General features: G+C 47.1%; 7 protein-coding genes across 7 annotated transcripts, besides 5 other annotated features; 4 read left to right on the top strand and 3 right to left on the bottom strand.

The window, feature by feature from the left end:
* Positions 1-1140: 1140 nt before the first annotated feature.
* Positions 1141-1161: a sequence feature (AT_rich).
* A 36-nt stretch (positions 1162-1197) lies between these two features.
* TSTA_032790 (uncharacterized protein) lies at positions 1198-3286 on the top strand (the record flags this gene model as incomplete). The annotated part of the gene is made up of 4 exons (XM_002480415.1): positions 1198-1244; positions 1271-1713; positions 1801-3158; positions 3209-3286. 4 exons carry the CDS (start codon positions 1198-1200, stop codon positions 3284-3286), a joined length of 1926 nt encoding a protein of 641 aa, XP_002480460.1.
* Positions 1376-1406: a microsatellite.
* Positions 3287-4945: 1659 nt separating the features above from the next.
* On the top strand, positions 4946-7586 carry TSTA_032780 (DnaJ and TPR domain protein; the record flags this gene model as incomplete). Its single annotated transcript, XM_002480414.1, has 3 exons — positions 4946-5618; positions 5674-6829; positions 6883-7586. 3 exons carry the CDS (start codon positions 4946-4948, stop codon positions 7127-7129), a joined length of 2076 nt encoding a protein of 691 aa, XP_002480459.1. The 3' UTR covers positions 7130-7586.
* A 62-nt stretch (positions 7587-7648) lies between these two features.
* On the bottom strand, positions 7649-9751 carry TSTA_032770 (MFS sugar transporter, putative; the record flags this gene model as incomplete). Its single annotated transcript, XM_002480413.1, has 7 exons — positions 7649-7955; positions 8017-8291; positions 8345-8738; positions 8804-9134; positions 9181-9263; positions 9330-9597; positions 9656-9751. The coding sequence occupies 7 exons, from the start codon at positions 9749-9751 to the stop codon at positions 7804-7806; spliced, it is 1599 nt and encodes a 532-aa protein (XP_002480458.1). The 3' UTR covers positions 7649-7803.
* A 642-nt stretch (positions 9752-10393) lies between these two features.
* On the bottom strand, positions 10394-11982 carry TSTA_032760 (uncharacterized protein). The gene is made up of 2 exons (XM_002480412.1): positions 11527-11982; positions 10394-11476 (listed from the first exon to the last, which is right to left on the bottom strand). Exons 1-2 carry the CDS (start codon positions 11935-11937, stop codon positions 10499-10501), a joined length of 1389 nt encoding a protein of 462 aa, XP_002480457.1. The 5' UTR covers positions 11938-11982; the 3' UTR covers positions 10394-10498.
* Positions 11983-12295: 313 nt separating this feature from the next.
* TSTA_032750 (uncharacterized protein) lies at positions 12296-14433 on the bottom strand (the record flags this gene model as incomplete). Its single annotated transcript, XM_002480411.1, has 2 exons — positions 12296-12777; positions 12835-14433. 2 exons carry the CDS (start codon positions 14431-14433, stop codon positions 12568-12570), a joined length of 1809 nt encoding a protein of 602 aa, XP_002480456.1. The 3' UTR covers positions 12296-12567.
* Positions 13416-13537: a sequence feature (GA-rich).
* Positions 14434-15088: 655 nt separating the features above from the next.
* Positions 15089-15123: a microsatellite.
* Positions 15124-16138: 1015 nt separating this feature from the next.
* Positions 16139-16268: a microsatellite.
* A 480-nt stretch (positions 16269-16748) lies between these two features.
* On the top strand, positions 16749-20170 carry TSTA_032740 (serine/threonine protein kinase, putative; the record flags this gene model as incomplete). Its single annotated transcript, XM_002480410.1, has 3 exons — positions 16749-17661; positions 17725-17822; positions 17878-20170. The coding sequence occupies 3 exons, from the start codon at positions 16749-16751 to the stop codon at positions 19909-19911; spliced, it is 3045 nt and encodes a 1014-aa protein (XP_002480455.1). The 3' UTR covers positions 19912-20170.
* A 234-nt stretch (positions 20171-20404) lies between these two features.
* On the top strand, positions 20405-21340 carry TSTA_032730 (RNA polymerase II mediator complex protein Nut2, putative). Its single transcript, XM_002480409.1, has 3 exons — positions 20405-20555; positions 20610-20706; positions 20770-21340. Exons 1-3 carry the CDS (start codon positions 20525-20527, stop codon positions 21125-21127), a joined length of 486 nt encoding a protein of 161 aa, XP_002480454.1. The 5' UTR covers positions 20405-20524; the 3' UTR covers positions 21128-21340.
* The last annotated feature ends 428 nt before the right edge of the window (positions 21341-21768 follow it).

Below are 21768 nucleotides of genomic sequence, written 5' to 3'. Positions count from 1 at the left end.
AGATATGTTTGAGAATTGTCACTGTCAGTCAGTTCTTGACATTTCTTGTGGGGTTTGATTTATGATATTCTGAAACGGTTGGGTGTGTTTGAGTGTGCCCCTTTAACTGGTGATATTTTGAGTATGTTAACCGTATTTTCGACTGTTGAGTGTCGGCTAAGGGATGATGCGGACAAGACTTTGGTACAAATACATCCTAGATAAGTATCCCATTGAAGAGAATAATACTCCAGTTGATTAACAGTATATTCCTTTTATTAATTTTTCTTATTCTATTCAATACTCAATTACTGATGTTGCACACCCCGCTACTATCTAAAGTGTATCAGATTAGATATGATGAGATGATACACTGGTGCAGATTAGCCCTAATCAGCTCCTCCAAACACTACATCCATACTCCATACTCCAAGTACCACCAATCGACCCATTAGCATCCCAACTTCTAATATCAAGGATCTATGGATATCATTCCCCGAAATTAAAAAAATACGTTTAACTCGTATACGCAGAGCCCCATTTCCAATTCCAGATCTAGTCAACCCCCGAAAAAGGAAGAAGGCGTTTGAGATTCAACGAACCTGTTCGTTGAAAAAGTCCTAGATGAGTAAAGATTGTAACCTGTACCCATGGATAGGGTGGGCTGGAGATCCTGGCGTAATACTAATTAATCTAGTTTTAAGCCATGAATGGGTTCTATGGTGATCTATACTTACGTAGATGTGGATGAGTGGCAAGACGTTAGACTACAGTTCATGGAAATACCAACCCCCGTGGCTGAGGAGTTCGTACTAAAGTTATTAAACTTAAGATCATGGCCTTCGATCATATTACGTTGGCTAATAACTATGTATGGTCTGGAGGAGGGGTGCAGACACATGAGACGCGTAGAGAGTTCTTCTTACCAAGTATTCTCATACCACGTATCTTACTTACGGGTTGTTATGTTCCAAGAGTGTTGTTCAGGAGATTGCCTAGGTTGATATTTACTCTTCTCCTTTCTCTATATTCCTTAATTCCGATTGATTTTTATTACATATTTTGTTTTCCATTCTAGATCTTTCTTCACTTCAACATAGACAGCGTTATCGATTCTCGGAGCAGGCCGGCTTATTCTTGTTTAATTTGTTGATATATACGTTATTAATATATATTAATATTGGATCAACGCACAAGGTTATCTGTGCCGGATATGTCATGACAACGGCAACTGATCAGAACAATATGAACAACCATGCATACAGGTACGTCTCTTCTCGTTCTTGCCCAGTTCCAGGATATACCAAGGTATAGACTCCTCTGATACATTTTTATCAAGAGAATTACCCTCCACAGCGGAAATGGACTCGTCGTCCGCAACCCTACCAACACAGCCACAGCAACAACAACAACAACAACAACAACAATACCATCAAAATTCTCTGAATACAGTCAGAAAAACAATGTCAACCATGGAGACACTCGGTATTCGTCTACCGCCTCCGGGATTTCGTGCAGATACTACATCTGCACCGACAACAAATCCGCAACATCAGCCACAGCAATGGCGACACGACCCAGTGCCGAATGTGCACATAACGCCTCCGAACACGACCTATCCGCAATCCTATGAACAGCCCTACGCGTCTCTAAACGCAGGCTACGCACAGTTCCAAGCGGGTAATGACCATTTTGACGAATGCGGATTATCGTATACACCTACCTTGAGTGGTCGTAAGTCTTCCTTCCTTTTCCTCCTTACACGTTCGTCAAATCCCAAACTGAGCAGGATAGATGACGATGAATTATTGGATAATTTAGACGATGGCGATAATACTCAATTGTTATCCAATTATTATCATAATCCATACACAAACGTCGTCCCCTGTCAGGATGAGCATTATCATTATCCGGGTATGCCGGGTTCGTCGTCTTCGTTTATGATGATGAGATATCCCGATTATCAAGATGCAGAAGGGTTGTATCCTTTTGATCCTTATAATAATCATAATATGATGCAGCAGTACTCTTCTGCTTCTTCGTCTTCTTTGACCTCGTCGTCGGAGATCCATCCGACGATGATACGACCGTTGTCGTCTACGGCCGAAGGGATGAGTTTGCCGGGGTATTCGCTGACTTCGTACTGTGATCAAGCTTATAATCATGCTGGATTGGAAGGGGTGTTTGTGCCGAATTCGAATCCATCGGTAGCGAGCGTGCCTTCGCTGCATATGCCTACGTACGACACGACAAAGTCTTATGAGTCGCGGCAGACTCATTTGAATAAGAGGATGGCAACTGAGGATCCATCTCCGGGGTCGCCGCATGTATCCAAAAGACCGAGGATGACTTTGACTCCTTCGCTCAAGACTTCGTCAGGGGGTATTCAGAAACCCGTTCATCAGCCCTCGCGGAGCGAGGCATTGGCAAAACTGAATACCCCATCGGCAAATACACCCATCTCCAGACCGGCACAATCACCACATCATTATCAACAGCTCGCGCCACCATTCTTACTCCCCTCAAATGCAGATAGTAGCGGCGTACCCATGAAACCACTCCACTCCTCATCGCGAAGAACAGCCTCATCCTCCTCCACCGAATCCCACCACAAACAGGCCGAGAATAACAACAACAGAAAACTATCCTACACCAACTCCTCCAAACCACCCGATCTCCTCGGTCCCCTTTTCGAAGAACAAGAATCCCCACCACTCAAAGACATGACCCCCGACGACCCCGAAATGATCCCGCACAAACAAAACCTCCGCTTCGAAAACGACCTATACACCCCTCGCTGGGTGCGCGGCCATGGAAATAAGCGTGAAGGTTGGTGCGGAATCTGTAAACCGGGGCGATGGCTTGTACTTAAGAATTCTGCTTTTTGGTACGATAAGAGTTTTTCGCATGGGGTTAGTGCTGTGACGGGCAGGGCGTTTGAGGGGCCGAAATCGATTAGGAGGATTAAGAGAATTAAGAATAACCCAGATAGCAGGACCAATAGTTGGCCCGCCGGTGGAGGAGGGGAAGGCAGTGAGAATAGAGGGATTGTCTCGACTAGTCGACTGGGGGGCAAGACGACTACGACTTGGGAGGGGTTGTGTGGGAGTTGCAATGAGTGGATTGCGTTGGTTAGTAGTAAGAAGAAGGGGACTACGTGGTTTAGACATGCATATAGGGTTTGTCTTCTCCATTCCTTTGGGTGATGTTTATACTAATGAAATTACAGTGTCAGAGTCAGTTCAAAGCCAGGGAGAGGGATAGTCGGAGTGCTCTGTCCTCACCGTTGCCATCTACGAGTGGATGATCTGGCGGATTGTGAAGATATATATGATGATACGGCCATAGATGATAAATAGATTTGTATGATATGATTATGATTATGATCGATGTGTTCGTTGAATAGAGACGATTTATACTTAAGCAGGACGTTGATGACGCTAACCTGATATGGGATAGCTCAAAATCTGTAGTCCATGACTCCGATTGGTTGATTCATCTCTAGGAAAAAGTGTCTTTATTTTTCTTTACTCCGTATGATCTGAAATGTTTTAATGGAATGTTGTATATTATGCTGAGAAGCTTGATTTCATGCAATTTGCATGGACTAGTATAGTCATGATTTTACAGCCACCGACTACTGATCAACGCTGATTGTCGGTGATTGACGCCATGCCCTGGAAAGATTGTCACCTTCCAACTAGAGCACAATTCTCAATCTCTCCCCTGATCGAGGAACTGTCAAATCACCTAGTGACAGGCTGACAGCTACCGACAAATTGTCAAAATGACAGGACATCGCCACACTGTTTGAGGTTTTGAGCAATCTTTACTAGGCTATCCGACTGCTCACAGCCCAAGTGGAGCAAAAAAAGCAATGAGTTGACAGTATTCGAGGCGCCGGTGAGAACAACAACAAAAAGATTGGTATATACATCTGATGAGTCTAACGACCTGATTAATGATCTGAGTTTTCAATATGGATTCAGTAGACATAAAGACCATTCTTGACAAGGTACCGAGCAGCTGGCAGTCGAAATCGTTTTCGTCAGATCTTTAGGCATCCTGGATACGTAGTCCACTCACTAACTTAGTTGAGCACTGATATTTCTGATAGTTTGAAACTTCTCCTTTTTAGCTGTAGTCTAGCCTGTCTGTCGGTATCGATTTGATTCCATTGAGCTCTGCAGAATTCCCTGTAGGTGCTAACGCTGCCTGCATACACTAAGCAATCAACGTCGTTACTTCTACTCCGGACATCCACCCAAATCAACAGCTTGGACATCCAGTTTGTCACTTTGATTGTCAGGCATACTCTGCATGCAAACCGGTTAACAATCGAGATTCCAAGGTTGTTAACAGTTGTCGGTATCGATAGAGAGAGATCCCGACCCGGAGGTCCTCTATATTGCCGTCAATTATCATCAATTCAACCACTCCGGTCGCTTCTCATAGTAGTCGCTCTCATAACCGCCGCGGCGCTCGTCTGCAATCATTCCTCGGATTGGACGGTTGAAGGACTTGCAGACAAGTCCCCGAAGCAACGATTGATTGAATAATCACCGTGGCTGGGGACAACAACAGAACTGACTGGCTTGTATTGGACTCCACAGTGCACACACCACAGGAAGTCCAACGCATCTGCTGGCCATCGTATTGGCTTTTTCTTATTCCTTCCATCAGCTTATTCTATTCCCTTTTCCATGCCCCGCGTGATCGTGTTTGGCTAGCTTTGTATTTGCATTTTATTGGGGCTGGCGTCCCTTCTGGCCAAGTGGACATTACTTTCATCTCATCTTGCAGCGTTATTTCTGCACCTTGTTGGATAAGTGCAAGTGTGAGTATATTCTTTTCTCAGTATACGTTGAGAGAAGAAAAAAGGGAAGAAAAGTTCTACCGCTTTCGTCGTAGTTCGATCCCGCTTCCCGCCCCCGTGAGCCATACAAAATTACTCTACATTCTACCAATGGTGCTCCATCAATTCTTTTCCAAATCAAACTCGGAAAAGGACAAGGAGAAAAAGGAGAAAAAGGTCAAATCCAAAGACTCTAGAGAAGACAGCGTTTCTCCCCGACGAAAAGACACCCGATCCAAAGGTCGCCCCCGAAGTAGCGTCGGCGACCTCAGCCTGGACCTGGATCCAGATTCTTCATTTTCACCTTCTCTCTCCAGTTCTCCGCAAAAGTCTGCGTCGTCCTCGCCTCGCAAGTCTTCTCCCACGAAAACTACCCTTCCTTATCCAAACCTAAGACCTACGCACAGTCGTTCCTCCTCCACGACCACATCGAAACCCGCATTTTTTTCTTCTTCAAACCGCAACTCGCGCAGCGAAGACTCACACCCGTTGAATCTTCCGCCAGACGAGCTCCGTCGACATCTTTCCGCCATGGCTGCTGCTAGGGACGACAGCATGCGGAGCTCCATGGACATTGACCGGGATACCACAGCATCTCCTCAACCGGATGCCACACCCATGGGCACAAACGGGACGCAGAATGACGATACGGATCGCAGTCCGACCCCGCCTCCCCATCGTTCTCCTCCGCCAAACAGCGACGGCGGGGAGTCGCACAAACTAGCCGGAAATAAGTTCTATAAGCAAGGGGACTACCAGCGGGCTATACAAGAATACAATAAAGGTTAGTTCCTCCCGAGGCTTAAGAATATGAAGTATATGCTAAACTTTTGATTCAGCCCTGGAGGTCAATCCAAACTCTTCAATCTTTCTTTCGAACCGTGCTGCAGCTTTTCTGTCTGCCAACCGGTTCATCGAAGCCCTGGATGACGCACAGCGTGCGCTGGAACTTGACCCGGAGAATTCCAAAATCATGCATCGTCTAGCCCGCATTTTGACAAGCCTTGGCCGACCAGCAGACGCTCTAGATGTGCTGTCAAAAGTCCAGCCTCCAGCATCCGCCAAAGACCGTGCCAATGCCGAGGCAATGCTGCGACATATTACTCAAGCCGAGGACTCTTTGAACAATGGCAAGGGTGGATCGTTGGTCGTTTTCGCCATTGAGCAAGCCAAACAGATGCTTGGACCGGGTGTCAAGACTCCACGAAAGTGGCAGCTTATGCTTGGTGAAGCTCAATTGAAGATCGGGAATGAGAACGGTTTCGGCAAAGCACATGATGTGGCCATATCGTTGCTACGAGAGAACAACCAAGACCCCGATGCACTCTTGCTACGTGCAAAAGCATACTATGGCCAGGGTGACAACGACCAGGCCGTGAAATATACCAGGATGAGTCTCCAACTCGATCCAGACAATAAAAAGGCATTCACTCTACTGCGACTGGTGCAGAGACTGGTCCGTACCAAAGAGGAAGGTAACGCGGCCTTCAAAGCCAAGGACTACAAACGTGCAGTTGAGCTGTACACCCAGGGCCTTGAAATCGACCCAACCAACAAGGATACCAATTCAAAACTACTACAAAACCGTGCACAGGCCCACATAGCTCTGAAAGATTACGAAAAGGCAATAGAAGACTGCACGGAAGCCCTCCGTCTTGATCCCGGTTACATTAAAGCACAAAAGATCCGAGCCAAAGCCCACGGCGCCGCAGGAAACTGGGAAGAAGCCATCAAGGATTACAAGAATGTCGCCGAAACCAACCCTGGCGAAAAGGGTATTCAGGAAGATATTCGTCATGCCGAGTTTGAGCTCAAGAAGAGCCAACGCAAGGATTATTATAAGATTTTGGGAGTTGAGAAGGATGCTTCGGAGGCGGAAATTAAGAAAGCGTACAAAAAGATGGCTATTCAGTTACATCCTGATAAGAACCCGAACTCGAGTGATGATAAGTTCAAGGAACTTGGTGAGGCGTATGAGACTTTGATTGATCCTCAGTATGTTCTCTTTTCTTATACGCTTCTTCAATATCTTGCTAACAAGAATTTAGGAAACGTGCCGCATATGATAACGGTGATGATCTCCTTGATCCATCTGAAATGTTTGGACGCGGCGGCTCACCTTTCGGTGGTATGGGCGGCATGGGCGGCATGGGAGGCATGCACGGCGTCAACATCGATCCCAATATTCTCTTCAACATGATGAACGGCGGAGGAGGTGGATTCGCTCATGCCGGCGGCAACCCATTTGCTGGCGCTCAGGGTCGTGGCGGTGGCTTCCAAGGATTTCAATTCTAGCCTCTTATCAATAGAGCAGCATACTGGCACCTGAGGTGTCTACTTGAACGAAAGCCCTTGGCATTTATCACATTAGTGACTACGATAGACAATGTCCAAAAGCTATGATGTTTCTTAACCCATCGACAGGAATTTTCGTCATTCAAGCGAATTTCAACAAGACAGAACTTTTTTTCTGGGATATCAGACCCCTTTTCATCAATTTCCTCCAGCATGAACTGATCAATAGACTGTTCTCATGTTTGTGCTTGTATGTATGATGTTTTTTAGGATATTTCCGGCATGTGGCGCACCTCTTTTTTCTTTTCTATCTGTCGACTTGCTCTGAATTCGTTTCTTGCTATTCTCATTCTGTGCATGAGGAACATAGATTGGCGTTTCGTTTCTTCCATTATGAAAGTTTAGGATTACAGCTATGTCATGTCTTGTTCGTCTGAATGGTACATACTTATTTCGCACGAACGACTAAAGTATGAACCTGGAGTCGATAGAATTTCACTAGATTCGGAGATTCTGTGATTTGTATACGGCCAGTCTATCTAATGATAGAACATGGTGCTCATTCATCAATTGATCGATCCAGATCTATAAATATGCTTGTTCCCAAGACATTTCGAACCATGACGATACCACAAGATCTAGTTAACCTTCACGGAAAGCACCTAAGATTCGAATTAGACATGCTCCCGATGATCAGTCTCCGAATCAATTACTTGTGGCGTCTTCTCATCATTATCAGATAACTTCTCGTTATTCGCCGCTCCCAATCGCTCAATCTCCTCATCCATACGGATATATTCCTCTGGTCTCTCGAGTTGAGTGGCCGCTATCATTGTCAGTAAGCCTGTATCTATCAGCGAACAGGAAGAAAGGGGGGACAAGCTCACTCTTATTCCAAGCAACAATAATACCCGGCTTCGTCTCAAAGAACCGATCGATATCCTCCAACGTCCTATTTGCCGTTTCGGGATAGAACAAGTATGTGACAGGGATAAAACTGAAGCAGATAATAGCCCAAATAATCCAGAATTTCCAGCCGAGATTTGCGATTCCCGGTGGTGTCACTTGGACGACCATATAGTTCATTATCCAGTTTGTGGCCATTGCTAAAGACGAGCCCTTTGTGCGCATTTCGAGGGCGTTGATTTCGGTTGGATAGAGCCTTTTCCCTGTCAGCATGTACATCTCATGTGTATAAAGGGAAAGGTGACCAACCAGGGAACACCCAAAACCCCCAATCCGAAACTAGCAAAAAACACAAAAAAAAACGAAACAGCCACAATACCCAATTTGTACGAATCGCCTCTCCCCGTATCCGAGATTGCGAGTACAATGGCAATCACGACCCAACACGTACAACACGCGGCAGCAGAATACATCATGACTTTTCGACGGCCGTATCGCTCAATGATGAAATATGCGAGACACGAAAAGAAGAGGTAATCGACACTGCCGGCTGCGGCGAGGATGCGGGCAAGTAATTCGCTTATGCCCAGGGCGTTGATGAAGACGTAGGACATGTAGTAGCTTGTGATGTTTATGCCGGAGATTTGGTTCATGGCTTGCATCCAGGCGCCGAGGATCATGCGACGGAGGACGCCGGAGGGGCCTATTTCTCCAGTCATTATTTTGCTTTGCTTGAGAAATAGAAAAACGAGAGTTGAGGAGACATACCTCGTCCCGTAAGTAGTTGAAACCATGTATAAGTCGCTACATGCTCACGATCAAGAATATCCTTGATAATATTAAACTGCGACATGACCGATGGAGAATCAGGTGTTGCGCCTCCACCTTGAAGAGCAGCAATGACTTCTCGCGCTTCGTCGTATTTTCCCTTGCGGATCAGAAGACGTGGGGAATCAGGTAGGAATGGGCAGAGAATATAAATGACCAGCGTGAAGAAGATCTGGAAAGCGAGTGGGAATCGCCATGCCACACTCCCGGAGAGGAAGGAGAATCCCAGTGTGAGCCAGTTGGAGAGTGAGAAGCCGGAGATACAGTTTGCCTGTAGCATGTTAGAAGAGAGCACAGAAAGAGGCGTAGGGACGAACCATTTGGATGATAATCAGCTTTCCTCTACTGCGCATCTTGCTAGTTTCGGCCTGCCATACACCGGCGGTAGCTGTATTCATTCCTATCATTCAATAACCTGTCAGTAAAATGTGTAGGAGGTGATAGTTCAGAACGGAAAGAAACTGACCGGTCCCCAAACCAGCAACAACCCTTCCAACCATCATCTGCGCGACACTAAAAGAAGCAGTCTGTATCACAGCACCGATGGCAATCACCGTACTTCCGATAATGACCTGACGCGGTCGACCGAATATATCACCAGTCCAGATGGTCGACATGGCGCCTACGAAACAGCCGAGATTGTACACGGAGGTCATTGTTGCTTGCATATTGGAGGAGGGGTAGTTCATTGTTTTGAGGAAGTTTTCGCCTATGATGACGTTTCCGAAGACGCCCTTGATATATCATCTTAGTTTTGTTTCCCTTGATTTAGGGGTTGAGGAATTGAGATACCTGGTCATAACCGTAGAAGATGATGACCGTCGAAGCGGCGATGGAGATCCATACGGTGAGGGCATCGCCGGAGCCTCCCCAGTATTTCCGGGCCATGGTGAAGATAAAGCCTAATTCGTGTAGTAACGATCAATAAAAAAAAAGTAAGCTGCAGAGATAATAGTCAAAATATATATGCGACAACAGGACTGTTCTCAGTGAGCCGGTAGGCTGGAATGTAGGACAAGATAAGAAATCAATTGAACAAGCCGGGCCCATTCAACCTTGGAAATGTCTCTGTCTACCATCCCCGTCTCTGCATGGAGATAGCCCTCTTTATATAGACAAGTACGTAAGTACCTATCATATGCAACACGAAGCCAAAAATAAAAGAGTTAGCGACATTCCAACGCACGGAAAGTATTCCGATTGAAGCTTAAACCCTCCTCTACCCCGTACCCATCTCCAGATTTGGGGACCATAATGCGGAGAGATCATCTTCACTGATGATATTGGATGTTTGATTGGATTGAAGATAGATCAATCCCCTCAATATGAAGTCTATCTCTCGGGCGAGAGGAATGTCATCGCCCACTCTCCCCGTGGGGAAGAAGAGAGTGTATCCACTGTGTGCACCCCCTCCTGAAGAGGTTTGGTATGCGGGAAAGTGAAGCGAGAGGACCTGAGCCACTCGTCGTGCAACGATCGTCGAGTCTGGTCTTGGAACTAATACGGAGGGCAGGTTTGGCGAGTTACTACGCTTATGCACTAACAATATATTTCATTCATAAGAAACGAATCATTGGTCATGAAGATACAATTTGGAGACCGGCGCGATGACATCCAGCTCAAGCGTCCGCATATTCAATTATCGCCAAGGATGTAAACTTCAACTCCTTCAGACTCCTCCTCATACACCGGGTACGAGCGATCCTTGAGACAAAACTCAATAGAACCAGAGCCCGAGGACTCTAAAGCAACTTCCATATCGCCGCGGCTCCCCCACCATTTGGGCTGTCTATCGTCGTCATCATTGTTGGGCTGCTTGATGCCCACGGCATGTCCTCGAGAATGCTCAATGACTTGAAGGTTGTCTCCCTTGAGAGCGGTCCAGCCGCTAGAGGAGACTGCTTCGACATTTCCGGCCCAGGAATGCGGGTAGCTGACTTGTATATGTCCGGAATTACTGGTGTGCCATGCCGAAGTTTTTGATAGTCCTGTGTCACCGGGGTATGTCTTGCCGGAGGCATCGATGATGAGTGGTTCACTCAGAGAGATTTGTTGAGCGCCACTGTCCGTGTCGGTGGTCAGAGTGGCATGGACAAACTCATCAGGCGAGACAACGGGCACAAATGAAGCTGCAATGTGTCCCGCGTCAGACTCTAAAAGGGCAGAAGTAGTAAATATGAATCTGCCGTTGATCGAGCCGCTCTGCGTCTTGACCTCGACCTCGTACGGACGATAGGGTATCTGGCCCGTGACTTGTGAAATACCGGTAGCCCCCGAATTCTTCAAGTAGTCAAGATCAATAATGCCGTCGACTTTCTTAATATCGCCGTTTTCAAATGTGGCCATGGTATCGATACTATGCTGCAAAAACGCCACCGAAACAGAACCAGATGTAGTTTCTATAACAAGCCGAGCTGGTTCGCCGGGTTTCTTAGGGTCGGCCGGTTGAGGATCAACGACGATATTGACGCTACCTGATGTAGTTTTCAGGTGAAGCAAGTCATATAGAGGATAACGACCAAAGATGGCTTGTGATCCTTGGTCGAGGATGATTTCTCGACCGGTACCGAACTCTTCTGAGGGATGGTTCGAGAAGACAGGTAGTTTTTCTGCCTGTTCATTCAATTAGTTTCCTTTCGGCCTGATTCTTGAAAATGACTTACCCGTCGATGTCTCAAACACATCCTCGTAACCAAAAATGAGAAACACCCAAACAGCATAATCGCTTTAATAAACATCAGGATATGTCTCCGTACTCGCCTCTTCCTATCAGCACATGGACCCGATGCCCGCCGACACCGACGACGAATACATCCCCGTCGCTTGCACCTATCCTCTTCCTCATTATTGTTATGTCCTACCTCCTCTTCTGCCAGCAGACCACCTTTTTCAAGGTGAGTAGGTTCATATTCCGTATATTCAGGTAAACTTTCAGTATCCGCTTTTGCGTCTATCTTTCCTTCATGAACCGGTGGGTCACTATAAACGGTTGATCCGGACAAAGAAGCCAAATCAGAGTCTGAGTGCTCTTCGCTCAGTAGTGGAGTTGTTGCTTGTTCTGAGTTTTGGGCCATGTTGTTTGATGGCTATGTATCATTCAAGTGATTCTATGGATGAATGATGAAGAAGAAGACCATGAACTGATCTTATGTTCGGCTGAGTCGCTCAGCTTTGTCAGGCAGCCAAGTTTATGACGTATTTTATTGGCGGGTGTCTCAGAGGCAGTGTTGGTTTTCAGCCGGTAATAAGGTGGCCTTCTCATACAAATATGGGTGGCTATGTGGTAATCCGATGTATGTAATTTACAGTCATGTCATCCGATGATCCGGGGGATCCGCCGTCAGCCCTAAAATAGTTACAAAAGAGGAATAAGTCGGGCTATGTCTCAGAATCAATAATGAATTAATATGTGCATGTGGAAATTGTCAACTATCGACTTCTCTCTCGCTCAGTCTGGGAGATATATGGTGCTAATATTCAACGATATAATAACAAAGGGCATGGGGGGAATCGTAGACAAAATCATTCGGGTAGGGGATGGTCTGTACAGGGAACTCCTCCAATGATTAATAACAAAACAATAAAAACTCATGATTATAGAAAAGAAATCTCATCGCTAATGGCAGAGCAATGTGTAGAAGGAAAATGGATGCCTTATGCCATGCAAATGCTCTCGGAAATGATCAGAAAAAGAACCAATCATACTAATAGCCAAGATTCGTCAAATATGTATTGGCTTCGTTCTTGGACAACTCCGATTGACTCAAGTGTCGTGCTTGAGAACCGGATTTGAGTTTCTTGAAGCCTAGAGTGACTTTCCACACTTCAGATTCTGCGAGCACAATGACATATCTTTTACCTTCTTGATCGCGGACGCTGGCGCGGACGACTTGTAGGCCTCGAAGTTTGATTGTCTACATATACCTCGTTAGCAAGTCTCTAAAAACAGTAGTCCTAAGGATAATACCTACCTCAATTGACTTCAACGTCCACGCTTTCACGTCCCATTCCCTTTGTGCGACTCCGCGTACATCGTCATCAATGAACAAACCTTCTGTGGTAATCCTCAGAATTAGTCCATCCGTGACGGATCCCTGGCCAGAGACTAGCTGTGCGATCGGAGTCTTCTGGAAAGCGTTGTTGAAAAGATACACACCGCGGATAATGACTTTGTCGGGATCCTTGGTCATATACGGTCCACGATGAGACGGTGGAGGTGTTGTTCGTGCTGTCGATTGGGACGGAGCATATGACGACTCGGAATAGACAGAGGGCGCTGATGTCCCATACGGTCGTCGTGGCCTATCATAAGGCCGGAATGAATAGGCATCGTCCTCGACGTCGGCGGTCCTCGCTGATGGCGGTGGTGCCTTTTTCGGCGAGGGAGTTCGTGGAGGAATCGGGGCTGACGCTGCACTGGGAGCCGGAGCTGGAGTGGCTGCTTTGGCCTTTGCCGCAGCCTCTTTTGCAGCGGCAAACTTTTTAGCGGCAGCTTCTTTGGCCGCAGCAAACCGCGCTGCTGCTTCTTTCTTTGCGGCCTCTTTGGCTGCAGCCTCTTTTTCTGCAGCTTCCTTTCTCGCTCTCTCTTCTTTTTCTGCAGCCTCTTTTCTTGCTCTCTCTTCTTTTTCTTCAGCTTCTTTTCTTGCTCTCTCAGCTCGTTCTTCTTCTTCTTTTCTGATTCGTTCCTCCCGTTCGGCGGCTTCTCTAGCAGCCCTTTCCCTAATCTCTTTTTCTGCCGCTGCTTTAGCTGCGGCAGCTTCCCTTTCAAGCTCCTCCTTGCGTTGTTTCAATTCCCTCTCCATGGCTTCGCGCTCTTGTTGCCTCCTCCGCTCCGCCTCTTCTGCCTCTCTCTTCTTTCTGTAAGCTTCCATCTTTCGTCGAATCTCTTCTTTGCGTTTCGTCTCTTCACGAGCCCTTTCCCATTCCGCTTCTGCCTTTTTAGGGTCCTCTTTTGGGGTGCTGCTCTGAGCATTGTTGGCGGTACTATCCTGGGGAGCGCCATTTGGCTGAGTGCCATGGTTGTTGAATGGCGGTGGTTGTGATGCGCCACCAGGGTTGTATTGACCGCCTGTAGTATTATACTGAGGAGTTGGCCGTGGTCCTGCACCGGGGTAAGCCCCTCCTGGATTTGGCTGTGCACCACCGTACTGGAAGCCATTAGCGAACCCTGCTCCGGGGCGCGGTCTGCTTGATGAACTGCCTTTCGTAGCACCCCCATCATTCTGTAATGTGCCAAAGTACCAGCCGGCAAAACCAACAGCAAGGACTAAAAGTACGATACCCATCCCTCCAGGTGCATTCGACGTCGCAAGCCAAGTTTTTACTATGGGTTGTACCAAAATCCACAAGCCGACGACTGCCAAGGTAGATAACGAGCCTGCAATGAAGCTGTTGCGATGGCACTGCAAGGACGGTAAATAAAGAAACCCCCCTCCGGCAGAATGAGGCGGTATCACAAAAATGTCGTATGGCCCGTCGGGCAAATCCGTCGATTTTCGATATCTCGGGGTCCCCTCGGTCGTATTTGGATTTGCGCCATGCGGCGGGGGAGGCGGTGGTGGTCCTTCCATTGATGGCTTGATACCGTTATACTGACTCCGATTGCTGTTATACTCTGACTCCGAATTGGTTGTGCGACCGACCGTTATATATAGTGATATATAGTTATATATACTCACTCCCCCCTGTCCGTTCTCCCCTTCGATATATTAGCAAAGTTCGGTTCACAGACTTCGAATCACCTTTTCCGGCGTGGAAAGGCGGATATACGAATATTGACGAGAAAGGGTTACTGTTGACTTCATATTCACTGCGACATGGATGGGCACTGGGGCGGGCGGCCCGTCAGTGCATCTGGTATCGTTGTCTCGTAAAGATGAAAGGATGCGTGCGATATGAACGGATATAACTGTATTTTTATGTCGTTTGCCGAAATAAAATGCGAATCGTTGTACTAGAACCGTGGGACTTTATCTCCGACTGTGGAATGTGTCTTGAATGACCAGACAATTCGCAAGTGGAAGCTAGATTGTATACGGAGGTATTTGTGGCTTTCTTGGCGATATACTGGAGAAGCGACTGTTTCTTTGACAAGGAATTTGGATTTGTAACGTTAGACGGCCGTTGAAGAGGAGAGAGGAATGCGGATGGGGAGTGGATAGAGGAGAGGTAAGTTAAGACGTGGAAAGCGAGAGTCGGAAGACCGCCCCTCTAGCTTCTTTAGGCTCTTTTCTTTTCTTTGCTTTTTCCTTTCCTTTTCTGGGTCTTTTTACTCACAAACGCCGAAAGAATGGAGTTGGCTGCTGTGGGCCTACAATCATCACTAACTTAGCTGCCAGTGCCACTAACATGCTTAAAACTAGTCCGGGAAAAAGTACAGCAGCGGCTTGACTTCAAGAGACTCTCGAATCGTCCACAACTGCTTACCATTTCTCCAAGTCAAATCCTTGAAGCTCGAATTGTTTGCTAGACCTTTTTTGCCTCTTCCATCCATCTGTTCTTCGAAAAGACGAAAAGACCAAAAGACCAAAAGAAAGGAAGAAAAAGTCGAGTCGTCTTCTGTTTGTTTTGATTTTCCTGTTTGTGACACGGGTGGGCCAACCACAGCCACCTTACACTAGTGACAAACAGTGTGACATGCTCTGTACACAATGCTACCACAGCGCACACTGTTCAACGGCCAAGCTCTTCTTCCACCCTCCTAGCGAATTGAACTCAACAATCCCCTTTTGGGAGGGAGTTAGAATGGAGACGAATACGTGGCAGCTGCGTCTAAATCAATAATCCAACGACAATCATTGGACTGTCACCATGCATAAGGGCCTGTTCTGTCACAGAGCGACAATCCAATTGAAGAGCAGCCGGAAACAGTCGCCCCGGCAACCAGCCCGTATCAATACAGCCGCAGCCGGCCCGCTCCCGCCGAACCATTCTGTCTGCCTATTGATACAGCATAGTATTGTTCTGTCTCGATGGAACATGCAAAAAGAATTTGCTTAACAGCCTGAACAGGGTTCTAGTTACAGCTCTTCTAACGATATAAACCGTTCAAAGTGTTTCGTTCGTATGTCCCCTGAGGAGTCCCGCCTGTATCATTAACGAGCACTTTGTACTCATACGTATTTGAGAAATAGCAAGCTCAAACACCGTAGAAGACATTATTATTCTTGCTTTCATAATTCCAGGTTTTCCAGTTTATTCTCTGTACTACATAGTACACTGAATATGAACAAGGCATCACTATTCTCTGGCCCTGAGACGAGAAACATGCTGTGCATATATATATATATATATACATATACATATATACATATACATATATACATATACATATATACATATACATATATACATATACATATATACATATACATATATACATATACATATATACATATACATATATGTCACTGACTGCATGACTAGGCATCATCATGCTCCCAGAAACAGAAACTAAACGTACACAGTATTCGTTGAGACTCAGAGTTGACCACGTGGTTTTGATATAGATATGTGGCAGCCTTACATTCCAGGCAGCAAAGCAGTCTGTTGAGCCGCCAAGGCCAACGTGATTGGACAGCCTTGGCGGTGTGTCAACCATCACGTCGCTCGATCATCGACAGTGATCACAAGCAGGCAAGCGGAGCTGGAGCTGCTGCTAGCTTTTTTATTCTGATCTTGCTCTTCAATTCTGCAAAGGACTTTTTCTTTTCTTTTTTTTGATTTCCTTTTCTCCGAGTTTCGATATCTCTGGTCAGACACACTCCCATCAATTAGCTGCTCGCATCTGCCTATCGGCCCCCTCCCCTCTATGTTGTCACGATAATTGCCGGGACCTGTATCTCCTCCTCTCCTCCAGGGCTGAAGGGCCTCCACTCGATTCAGCATGGCTTCCTATCATTCACAAACGCAATCTCGCTCTGCTGCTCCGCACACCTACCACCCCCATCAAGCAGCCAACGCTGCCTCAATGGCCTCCTCCGCGCCAGCTGGCACGTTCGTGCCGGGCACCAAAGTGCAAGTCGGCAACCACCGAGTGGTAATTGAGAAATATCTGTCCGAAGGTGGATTCGCACATGTATACGTCGTCAAGCTTCCACACCCCGTCGACGGCGTTGAGACGGCGGTCTTGAAGAGAGTGGCCGTCCCCGATAAGACAGCCCTAGCAGGCATGCGAACCGAAGTCGAAACAATGAAGAAGTTGAAGGGTCATCGACATATCGTTACTTATATTGACTCGCATGCATCGCAACTAAAGGGCGGTGGATACGAAGTTTTTCTTCTCATGGAAAACTGTCAAGGGGGCGGTCTGATAGACTTTATGAACACTCGTTTGCAACATCGTCTCACCGAGCCGGAGATTCTAAAGATATTCTCCGATGTGTCTGAAGGCGTGGCATGCATGCACTATCTGAAACCACCGCTTCTGCATCGAGATCTTAAGGTCGAAAATGTTCTTATATCGCTAGCACCAGGTAAATCGCCGCTGTACAAGTTATGTGATTTTGGCTCCGCTGCTCCTCCCCGACCGGCTGCTACGTCTACGGCAGAGGGCAGGCTGATTGAAGACGATATTCAACGACATACTACCATGCAATATCGAAGTCCCGAGATGATTGACGTCTATCGAAAGCAACCCATCGACGAGAAGAGTGATATTTGGGCGCTCGGTGTTTTGCTGTATAAACTTTGTTATTATACGACTCCGTTTGAGGATGTGGGCCAGATGGCTATTCTCAATGCTAGCTACAAGTTTCCTTCATACCCTAACTTTTCTGATCGGCTCAAAAGGCTAATTGGTGAGTCCATACATGTGATACCGCTTACTGGCCGTTTTGAGCGACTAGCTAACTTTCTATCAGCGTCAATGTTGCAAGAAGATCCTCGAAAAAGGCCTACGATATATGGTGTCTTGAAGGAAGCATGCAACATGCAAGGCAAAGAAGTTCCCATACGTGACGTAGGTTTAGACGGTTAAGATAATTTGTGTTGCACAAGCTGACATGCCTCTGCAGATCTATGCCGAACGTACTCAGTCTGAATCCCGGCGTAACCAAGAATTACCTCCCCCTTCTTCCGAAGTCCCACGTGTCGGCGCTGTCTTCTCGCCCCCAATGCAGGAGACTCAGATCATACCTGAAATAGCTCCAATGCGGAGAGGTCGTCCGTCGAAACCTTCGTCGCAACAGAATTCCGCGCATCCAAGTCCTTCTCCATATCGTGCACGATCTAACAATGATCCATTCGCAGCCCTAGATGGTAACAAGAGAAACAGCCAAAATGCGGATGAGTTGGCAGCTCGGTTCCCAACCCTCGACCAGTTCTCATTACTGCATGAAAAGGGCGGAAAGTTTGATTTTGAGCCGACAACTGAAAAGAAACCGGAAGCAGACGATCTCTCTCAGCGGGTGACCAATGCGCTGGCGGATGATGCATTCGTCAAACCTGCTTCCTCTTACTTACCAGCAAAGGAAGAGGTTGAAAGCCATAGAGCCGTTTCGGCATCCGTTGCCGAACAAGCACAGAATCGTCAGTCACGCAGTCTCAAAACCGAAGAACCATCATCACGACAAGCTTCTACTCAACGACCAACAATGGTATCGACTGGTACAATGACGGAAAGTCCACCACCAACAATATCAGACAATCGATCTTCTATAAGTCGACCACCTTCGGGTCGCCCAGTATATAAGTTCCCGCCACCGTCCCAAGACCGACAACAGTCCGATCGGCCATGGAGTACAGATACCGACAAACCATCGCCAGGGTTGGGTACTGTACCTTCTCAGACGACAAAGATACAGGTTGTGGAGCCCAAACCGCGGGTGTCATCTGAGGACATCTCACGAACTCAAAGCTCAGCTCGACTGTCTATGGAGACTACGAGACCTTCGTTCCGTGAACTAGGCGATGCTCTGAACCGTCCACAGTCCGCAAATTCTCGTGTTCGACCTTCCAGCGTACATCTTGGAGGAAGATTTGATCCGTCTTCTACGAGAGAGCCAGTGCGGATCCCTGCATTGGACGCGCGTCGTCTAGATTATGAAGGCGGAGAGCCGTTGAAGCATGCCCGCACGGACGGAGATTATGACCCTGAACGAACAAATATAACCTCGGATGTGGATTACCTACGAGCGCGTGAGGAGGAGGAAATTGCTCGGAAGAAGGAGAAACGTCTGAGCGGCAGTTCATCAAAGCATGTCAAGCGCGGGAGTTTATCTTCACTGGCCCATTCTGGAAAGGGTCTTCTTACGGGACGATTTGGCGATGCTTTCCGTCGGTTCGAACAGAATACTTCCGATAACAAGAGTCGCACCCCTTCTCCCGGTGAAGCAGACAAGCAATTGACTCCTATTGCTGGGTCTGAGGCGACGGATGACCGAAGTGATGATGATGATATTTTGGGATCGGAGGCGACCGATATCTCTCCCGAGATGAGACGGGAGTTGGAACGTAGGCGACTATCACAAGAGGAGAAACGAGTAGCCAATGCAGCTGCCGAATATCGACTTCGAGTTGCCGGGCGAGGAACCGGGGGCCGAGAAGGGACCAAATCCCCCGCCATTCAAAACAGAGTCCAGTCACTCCTCCAGGATAACAGTCGGCCTCCGCCAAAGACCGCATCTGGTTACGGGAAATATACCAACTCAGAGTCCGACGGGCCTCCACAGGCACCCGAGTCTAGTGACAGAGAATACGCGCCACGATTACCGACTAGACCCAAACCTCCACCGAAGGATCTCAGAGGTACTCCCTCTCCAGTCAAGCCCAGTACCCCTGGCAACTCGGCTCAACCCGTAAAGCCAAGTCCCATCGAAACGATACCTTCTCAGCGCACAGCTCAACGACCTGCGGCGCCCCCGAAGCCCAAGAAACTCCAAACAGGAGGGAATCCCTCTTCGTCCACCGAAGTCGACCCTGCAAGTGCTGCGACAGAAGACTGGGAGCGAAATTTTAGTCGACGATACCCAAGTCTTTCTGGCCTTGAAATGGTTGAGACGGAGATTGACGTTCCGAAATTATCGTCTATCCGCACCAGAGAAGTATAGTTCGATAGATCGGGAAAGTTCATCTTGCTTGGTCATTGATTTTTTTTTTTTCTGGCTTTGAATGACAAATCAATTTAGCGCATGGTTCTACGCATATGTACATACATGACACACACATCCCATACAACCGACGTATATATATGAGAGAAAAACGTGCTACTTTTGTGATGCATATGATGCATGCATCTGTGTACGGCTACTGGATAGCTAAGTTTTGCTTGTTGTTGATTTACCCTCGGACAATTTGGAAGGAGAATAGAGTCATTAGACTTGGCGATATGTTGCTTGTGCTATTACATTCAGTATTCGTCGTAGTTAACTATATACTAGTGGTACATCGATGTAGCCATTGACTGCGTATCTCTGATGAGCTGCGACAGGTACCAAGTCGACTTTCAGGGTTAAGGTTAACGGATAAGAGATAACACATCACTAACCAGATAAGGCTAGCGTATATCCATATCTCTTGAGCAGTCAATCGATCAGCTTTCTCAACGACAAACGACATGCGCTACAAGCTACGCACAAGTGATTCAAGATATACTTCGTCTATCTGAGAACTTAGATAGCCATTCGGAAAATAAGCTAGTCGCACCTCTCCTTCCTGAACACAATGGCGCCTGTGGCATTAAGTACAGTGGAGAGTAAGTTTATCCTCTGATGGATGCTGATCATACAATAACACGCTATATCTATAGACGAACTCAAAGACGTGATTCAGCACCTATTCGAGATCCAATCCGCTGTTCACGGCTACCTAGGCTCCGAGACGCAGATCGAGTTGGTCCGAAAGATGTACGTACCACTTGACCAATACCAATAGCGCTACATACTAATTTATACTGGTATACTGGACAGAAAAAACCTCACCATCGCACTCAACACACTCTCAACAGACACAAAACCAGACCCATCCATCAACCCGGAGACATTCAACAACAACAACCCAATAAACCGTGACGATCCCCCCGTAGCAAGTATCCAACTCCCGCCCGAAATAGTAGATTACGTCGACGCCGCTCGAAACCCAGACATTTATACGCGTGAATTCGTCGAATTGGTACAACGAGGGAATCAGGATCTAAAAGGGAAGAAAGAGGCTTTTGCGAGTTTCAGGGATGTACTGGCTACGGAGATGAGGAGTGCGATGCCTGAGTGTAGGAGGGAGGTTGATAGGGCTATTGCGAACACGGCTGGTTCCAGTAGAGGGGTGTAAGGGCGGTTGATATTTGGGCTACGTACGTATCTATCTGTCTTTTGGGGTCTTTTATTTGGCTTTGTTTATTGTTGTTGCGATTGGCGAGGCGTCTCGGGGTTATCTTTATTCAGGTTCAAAGGGTGAGACATACCATAGTTAAGGGTTGTCGGGTGTTAAAAACTACAGATCTGTATTGCTATTGTTCTGCATGGCATTTGATGTTGAGCTGAGATAACCCTTTGTTCAGTCATAATTATACACCGATGCAGTCATGAAACTCAAATTGCCCCATGGGGTCGATTAAGTAAGAGACTCGAGATTTCGTTCATGGCCGATATTAATACTGAGATCTGCTGCTGTAGAAGGACTTGCATAATTATCGGGTGTAAAGCATTCAAATACGAACCATAGTAAAATCCTCAATAGGAAAATATGATGTAATTCATTCTTTGTCATCAGCTCACATGACCCAACCGTATTCAACGATTCCAACCCTCTTCTCTTTTCCTCCATGCAACAACCTCTCTGATCAGATCGGCAGAGAAGCGTGGACGCCACAAGAAAAAGAAAGAAACTTGGAACATGGGCATGACTTCTCCACACGAACAGTGGGTAGAAACGAGGACACGGACACTCATCCAGCGACTCACAGCCCTCGG

The sequence above is a fragment of the Talaromyces stipitatus genome, genomic scaffold (genome assembly GCF_000003125.1).
Source record: "Talaromyces stipitatus ATCC 10500 scf_1105507295541 genomic scaffold, whole genome shotgun sequence".
NCBI lineage: Eukaryota > Fungi > Ascomycota > Eurotiomycetes > Eurotiales > Trichocomaceae > Talaromyces > Talaromyces stipitatus.
Note: the sequence above shows the minus strand (reverse complement) of the source record. Positions and strands in the feature narration are given on the sequence as shown.

What these genes read in the sequence shown, in the direction of transcription:
- TSTA_032760 (XM_002480412.1), bottom strand. Translation starts at nt 11,937, where the DNA reads ATGGCCCAAAACTCAGAACAAGCAACAACTCCACTACTGAGCGAAGAG. An exon ending in TGTGTTTGAGACATCGACGG is followed by an intron (nt 11,477 to 11,526) that starts GTAAGTCATTTT and finishes TTGAATGAACAG; the next exon opens with GCAGAAAAACTACCTGTCTT.
- TSTA_032730 (XM_002480409.1), top strand. Translation starts at nt 20,525, where the DNA reads ATGGCGCCTGTGGCATTAAGTACAGTGGAGA. An exon ending in GGCATTAAGTACAGTGGAGA is followed by an intron (nt 20,556 to 20,609) that starts GTAAGTTTATCC and finishes CTATATCTATAG; the next exon opens with ACGAACTCAAAGACGTGATT. An exon ending in ATCGAGTTGGTCCGAAAGAT is followed by an intron (nt 20,707 to 20,769) that starts GTACGTACCACT and finishes TATACTGGACAG; the next exon opens with AAAAAACCTCACCATCGCAC.